The 6,309-nt window shown below is 56.2% G+C and overlaps 1 protein-coding gene across 7 annotated transcripts in view; it reads left to right on the top strand.

The window, feature by feature from the left end:
* The window catches only part of HDAC5 (histone deacetylase 5), a 50,062-nt gene that overhangs the window by 38,710 nt on the left and 5,043 nt on the right, over positions 1 to 6,309 (top strand). For all 7 annotated transcript variants that reach the window (XM_017876022.1, XM_017876017.1, XM_017876020.1 and 4 more), the window contains 7 exons: positions 250 to 415; positions 1,843 to 1,976; positions 2,632 to 2,752; positions 3,464 to 3,513; positions 3,672 to 3,779; positions 4,829 to 4,884; positions 4,977 to 5,064. In XM_017876022.1, coding sequence (XP_017731511.1) covers positions 250 to 415; positions 1,843 to 1,976; positions 2,632 to 2,752; positions 3,464 to 3,513; positions 3,672 to 3,779; positions 4,829 to 4,884; positions 4,977 to 5,064 — 723 coding nt within the window. The remainder of the gene's footprint in view (positions 1 to 249; positions 416 to 1,842; positions 1,977 to 2,631; positions 2,753 to 3,463; positions 3,514 to 3,671; positions 3,780 to 4,828; positions 4,885 to 4,976; positions 5,065 to 6,309) is intronic.

Below are 6,309 nucleotides of genomic sequence, written 5' to 3'. Positions count from 1 at the left end.
CCCGCCCCCCCAGCCTCTTACCTCAATGCTACTCTTTGATGTGACTCATCACATCTCCCCCATCCCTCCTTGTCTCAGGAGATGTGTCTCCTGTCCCTAGAGGGAGCAAGTGGGAGGAGGTGGGGGAAGGAGGAGACTTGGAAGAAAAGGGATGGATTGGGGCCCCTCTGGAGGCCCTGACAGGGCTTGCCCTCACCCCTGTCCTAGCTGAGTCTGACCCAGGCCCCCTCCCACTCTCCTCCCCTACAGCTGTTCTCAGATGCTCAGCCTCTGCAGCCGCTGCAGGTGTACCAGGCACCCCTCAGCCTGGCCACTGTGCCCCACCAGGCCCTGGGCCGCACCCAGTCCTCCCCTGCTGCCCCTGGGGGCATGAAGAGCCCCCCAGACCAGCCCGTCAAACACCTCTTCACCACAGGTGAGCCCCTACCACTTGTTACGTCCTTCTACCAGGCACCAGAGGGCCTGTGCGTGGTGTCTGCCCATGGGTGGGGGAAGAGGCTGCTGGGGCCCCTTAGGCACCCTGAAAGGAGGGGACACAGGCCTTCGTTCTCTCCCTGTTCCCCAGAGCTGTTCGTGGTAGTGGCAGGGCCTTCTGCCTCAGCTGGGAGAGTGGGTAGCATCTTTCTCACCCCGCTGAAGGAAGGGCCGCCGCACAGCCTGAAGTGCCGGGTGGAGGCAGCCTGCTGTCCGTATTGGGTCCTGACCTTCTACCTTCCCTTCCTTCTCCCTGTGGGGTCTGGGATGAGACCAGGGTCCTCTTCCCCATGAAGCTGCCACAGGCTGGGCTCTGGGGGGACACAGACGTGCCTGAGGGTGGCCCTGTATAACCAGTGGGGAGTAAGACATAGGGGTTTGGCAGGAGGGGGAAAGCAGGAGGTGCTGTGAGAAGGGTGCAGCCAAGGAGGCACAGCCAGCAGAGATCAGACCCATGCGGGTGTCCAGGGCAGCCTTACTGGGGCTTGAGTAGCAGGGAAGCTTCTGACAGGCAATAATGGAGCAAAGGAATTTCAGGAGTCGAGAGGGGGCAAAGGCTGGAGAGGAAAGGCCAGGTGCAGTGACTCACACCTGTAATCCCAGCATTTTGGGAGGCCAAAGTGGGAGGATCACTTGAGCCCAGGAGTTTGAGACCAACGTGAGCAACATAGTGAGACCCCGTCTATTTAAAAAAAAAAAAAAAGGCTGGACGCGGTGGCTCACGCCTGTAATCCCAGCACTTTGGGAGGCTGAGGTGGGCGGATTACCTGAGGTCAGGAGTTCAAGACCAGCCTGGCCAACATGGTGAAACCCCATCCCTACTGAAAATACAAAAGTTATCCGGGCGTGGTGGCACATGTTTGTAATCCTAGCTACTTGGGAGGCTGAGGCAGGAGAATTGCTTGAGCCCGGGAGGCAGAGGTTGCAGTGAGCCAAGATCGTGCCATTGTACCCTAGCCTGCTAGCCTGGGCGACAGAGCAAGACTCTTGTCTCAAAAAAAAAAAAAAAAAAAAAAAAACGCTAGGTGTGGTAGCGCCTATAGTCCCAGCTACTCAGAACGCCGAGGTGGGAGGATCGCTTGAGCCCAGGGTGGTGGGGGCAGTGGTTGAGGCTGCAGTGAGCCATGATAGCGCCACTGCACACTCCACTCCAGCCTGGATGACAGAGTGAGACCCTGTTTCAAAGAAAAAAAAAAAGCTGGAGAGGAGAGGGTGCAGGTGTGTGGGAGGGTAGCTGCGGTGGCCACGGGGAGGTGTTTGGACCTGGGGGTTGGAGAGAGCTCCATGAGTCCTGCTGAGGATCATGGTAGCCAGACTGGGACCCTGGGCCCAGAGCAGTGCTGGCTGACACATAGGTCTGTGGCGCAGGTGTGGTCTACGACACGTTCATGCTGAAGCACCAGTGCATGTGTGGGAACACACACGTGCACCCTGAGCATGCTGGCCGGATCCAGAGCATCTGGTCCCGGCTGCAGGAGACAGGCCTGCTTAGCAAGTGCGAGGTAAGGGAGCCCCTCCTTCCTCTGGCCCTCAACTTAAATTCAGCCTTTGTTTCCCTATTAGAGAAGCCTCACTTCATGCTTCTTCCTCATCCTCTCTTCAGCCCCAGACTTTGGGGCCAGTTCTCCCACCACCCCCTGTTCCATCCTTTGCAGACTGTTTTCCCCCATGGTCCCCAGCTGAGTCGGGGAGGATCTGGGAGTAAGGTCATGACGGAGCCAGGATCTACTTTCTGAAAAATATTTGGATCTCCTGAGGCCAGGAAGTGACTGTGTGTGCCCCTGGCTATGGGGTAGAAAGGGTCTGAGAGCCGGGCGCGGTGGCTCACGCCTGTAATCCCAGCACTTTGGGAGGCTGAGGCGGGCATATCACGAGGTCAGGGGTTCAAGATCAGCCTGACCAACATGATGAAACCCCGTCTCTACTAAAAATACAAAACTTAGCCGGGCGTGGTGACGCGCCTGTAGTCCCAGCTACTCAGGAGGCTGAGACAGGAGAATCGCTTGAACCAGGGAGGTGGAAGTTGCAGTGAGCTGGGATCGTGCCACTGCACTCCAGCCTGGGCGACAGAGTGAGACTCCGTCTCAAAAAAAAAAAAAGGAAGGGTCTGAGAGAGCTGCGCCTTTGTGTGATCCCTCTTACTGATCCTCCTGGCAGCGAATCCGGGGTCGCAAAGCCACGCTAGATGAGATCCAGACAGTGCACTCTGAATACCACACCCTGCTGTATGGGACCAGCCCCCTCAACCGGCAGAAGCTGGACAACAAGAAGCTGCTTGGTGAGCTGGCACATGGGCGGGCATGTCCAGTGTCGGTGGGATGGGGCTCTCAGGAGGACCGCCTGGCCAGGCTAGGAGGGTTGTCCCCATGGGCACAGGCAGGGCATTAGTGCTGCAGAGGAGGCACAATGATCACATCACACACCTCCAGAGGGCGCCACTAACATAGAGCATGCTGTGGGGCGCGGTGCAGGAGGATGGAAGTGCTCGGTTGGGGGGAGTGCTTTGCTCCTCCCCATCCCCCGGCTTATCATGCCCCTTTCTCCCTGCCATCTGCCCCCAGAAGTAGGATGTCCCCAAGGACAGGGGATTGACAGCTCCCAACTGGTGTGGGCTGCAGAGGCCTGTCTTGTACTTGGGTCTGAGCCCTCATTTTTGGTGGCTAAGCCTGTAGCCGGGGCAGTTGAGGCCACTTCGTTTTTTCTTTTCATTTTTATTTTTTTTGAGACAGTCTTGCTGTGTTGGCCAGGCTGGAGTGCAGTGGTGCCATCTCGGCTCACTGCGATCTCCGTCTCCCAGGCTCAAGTGACTCTCTTGCCTCAGCCTCCCGAGTAGCTGGGTTTACAGGTGTGTGCTACCACGCCCAGCTAAGTTTTGTATTTTTAGTAGAGATGGGGTTTCACTATGTTGTCCAGGCTGGTCTCGAACTCCTGACCTCAGGTGATCTGCCCGAGGCCACTTCTACAGTAGCTCTATCCCTCTTCCCTGCAGGCCCCATCAGCCAGAAGATGTATGCTGTGCTGCCTTGTGGGGGAATCGGGGTGAGTAGGGCTTGCAGCAATGGGGGTGGGTGGGTGGCTCTCCTAGTTCTGTCTCTTCCCTGACTGCCACAGTCACTGGCCCACTGTCCAGGTGCCCTCCCCTGTTGTTGCCCTCCCCCTACAGGGGGCACACTGAAACCTGCTCTCCTGCCCTGCAGGTGGACAGTGACACCGTCTGGAATGAGATGCACTCCTCCAGTGCTGTGCGCATGGCGGTGGGCTGCCTGCTGGAGCTGGCCTTCAAGGTAGCTGCAGGAGAGCTCAAGGTGAGCATGTGCTTGTGACCTTGGTGCCCCTTGGCATGGTCCTGCTCCTCAGAGGCAGAGGACAGGGGCAGCCTTGGGATCCTCTCAGTGAGGCACTATCCTTTGCAAGCTCACCTCTCAGGCACCAGGGTGGGAAGGAGTTATCAGCTGGGGATTCAGGTTTATGAAGGACCAACAGAAAGACACTAATGCCCAGTTGCTTTCGTGGGTGTCTCGAGGCAGAAATGCTGTCTGCCTGCTCAAGCCTCATGGTTGGCATTAAGAATGGTCCATTGGGCCGGGCGCGGTGGCTCACACCTGTAATCCCAGCAGTTTGGGAGGCTGAGGCAGGTGGATCACAAGGTCAGGAGATCGAGACCATCCTGGCTAACACGGTGAAACCCCATCTCTACTAAAAATGCAAAAAATTAGCCGGGTGTGGCGGCAGGCGCCTGTAGTCCCAGCTACTCAGGAGGCTGAGGCAGGAGAATGGCGGGAACCCTGGAGGCGGAGCTTGCAGTGAGCCGAGATTGCACCACTGCACTCCAGCCTGGGCGACAGAGCGAGACTTCGTCTCAAAAAAAAAAAAAAAAAAAAAAGAATGGTCCATTGAGGCTGGGTTCAGTGGCTCATGCCTGTAATCTCAACACTTTGGGAGGCCGAGGTGGGCAGATAGCTTGAGCCCAGGAGTTCTAGACCAGCCTAGGCAACATAGTGAAATACTGTCTCTACAAAAAATTAACCAGGAGTGGTGGTGTGTGCTTGCAGTCCTAGCCACTTGGGAGACTGAGGTGGAAGGATTTTCTGAGCCTGGGAGGCCAAGGTTGTAGTGAGCCGTGATCGCGCCACTGCACTGCAGCCTGGGTGACAAAGCAAGACCCTGTCTCCAAAAAAAAAACCAAAAAAAAAAAAACAAACCCCAACAAAACTGTGCGTTGAACATATAGATCTGCTTTTCTGGTTTGTGTTCACTTCCTTGCCTGGCTTGTGCTTCTGTCCTGTGCCACCCCCTCCATGGCCTTCCTGCCTGGATCTTGTCCCTCACTTCTGCCTGGCCTGCACCTCTTCAGAATGGATTTGCCATCATCCGGCCGCCAGGACACCATGCCGAGGAATCCACAGCCATGTGAGTGCCCTAGATTCTCTGCCCTCGCCCCTTCCTGTCTCTTGCAAACGTCATGCTGAGGCTAACCTCCTGCCCTTTTCTCCCCTCCTCAGGGGATTCTGCTTCTTCAACTCTGTAGCCATCACTGCAAAACTCCTACAGCAGAAGTTGAACGTGGGCAAGGTCCTCATCGTGGACTGGGTAGGCAGTGAGCTGGTGGGGCTGGGCAGGGGCGGGTAGAGCTGGGACCAGGGTCAGCCTTCAGGAAGTCCCCTCCCCCAGCCCCACCTCCAAGCAGCCCAGTTGTCCTCGTCCGGGTGCCCGGTGCGGGTGCGGAAGGAAGGGCGCTGGGGCTCCTGCCGGATGACTAACGTCACGTTCCAACAGGGCTCTCTCCTCAGCTATGAAAGACATTTAGCTCCTGTTCCATCTTGGCCCTCACGTTGCAGCTTCAAGCAACGAAAGGGATTTCCTACCTTGAACGGTAGTGACGCCACTGCCGGTGCTAGTAGCTGATATTTCCTCCCACCGCCTACAATTGGGAGCAAACTATATACCAGGAACCCAATGAGTACTTTATGGCCACCTCGAGTAGTAAGAACGAGGTTGTCCATTTCTGTGAATGAAGGTGGTGTTGCATGACGTACCCAAGGCCACTCAGCTGGGGATGTCGGCACTGGGTTTCAGACCAAGCCTCTTGGCCCCAGCACTCTGCTCTTGATACCACGAGTGCTTCTCAAACCCTGTTCCTAATGGTGGAGGCAGAGGCACACGCCACTCTCTGTGAGCTGGGGAAGTAGCCAGGAGCAAGCCTCAGGAAGGACAAAATCTCTTGGAAGCCCAATTCTGGCTTAAAAATTCTTGTAAATGTTGGATCCTCCTTCAGAATCTTCTGTGCTTGTGGTGGGGCACAGTGGCTGTAATCCCAGCACTTTGGGAGGCCAAGGTGGGTGAATCACTTGAGGTCAGCAGTTTGAGACCAGCCTGGCCAACATGGTGAAACCCTATCTCCACTGAAAATACAAAAAAATTAGCCAGGTGTGGTGGCAGGAGCCTGTAATCCCAGCTACTGGGGAGGCTGAGGCAGGAGAACTGCTTGAACCTGGGAGGTGGAGGTTGGAATGAACCAAGATCATGCCACTGCACTCCAGCCTCGATTACAGAGTGAAACTCTGTCTCAAAAAAAAAAAAAAAAAAGGCCGGGTACAGTGGCTCACACCTGTAATCGCAGCATTTTGGGAGGCCGAGGCAGGTGAATCATCTGAGGTCAGGAGTTTGAGACCAGCCTGGCCAACATGGTGAACCCCATCTCTACTAAAAATACAAAACAAATTAGCCAGGCATGGTGGTGGGTGCCTGTAATCCCAGCTACTTGGGAGGCTGAGGCAGGAGAATCGCTTGAACCTGGGAGGCAGAGGTTGCAGTGAGCCAAGATCGTGCCATTGC

This window comes from Rhinopithecus bieti, unplaced genomic scaffold, assembly GCF_001698545.2.
Source record: "Rhinopithecus bieti isolate Rb0 unplaced genomic scaffold, ASM169854v2 scaffold_10088, whole genome shotgun sequence".
Classification (NCBI taxonomy): Eukaryota; Metazoa; Chordata; class Mammalia; order Primates; family Cercopithecidae; genus Rhinopithecus; species Rhinopithecus bieti.
Note: the sequence above shows the minus strand (reverse complement) of the source record. Positions and strands in the feature narration are given on the sequence as shown.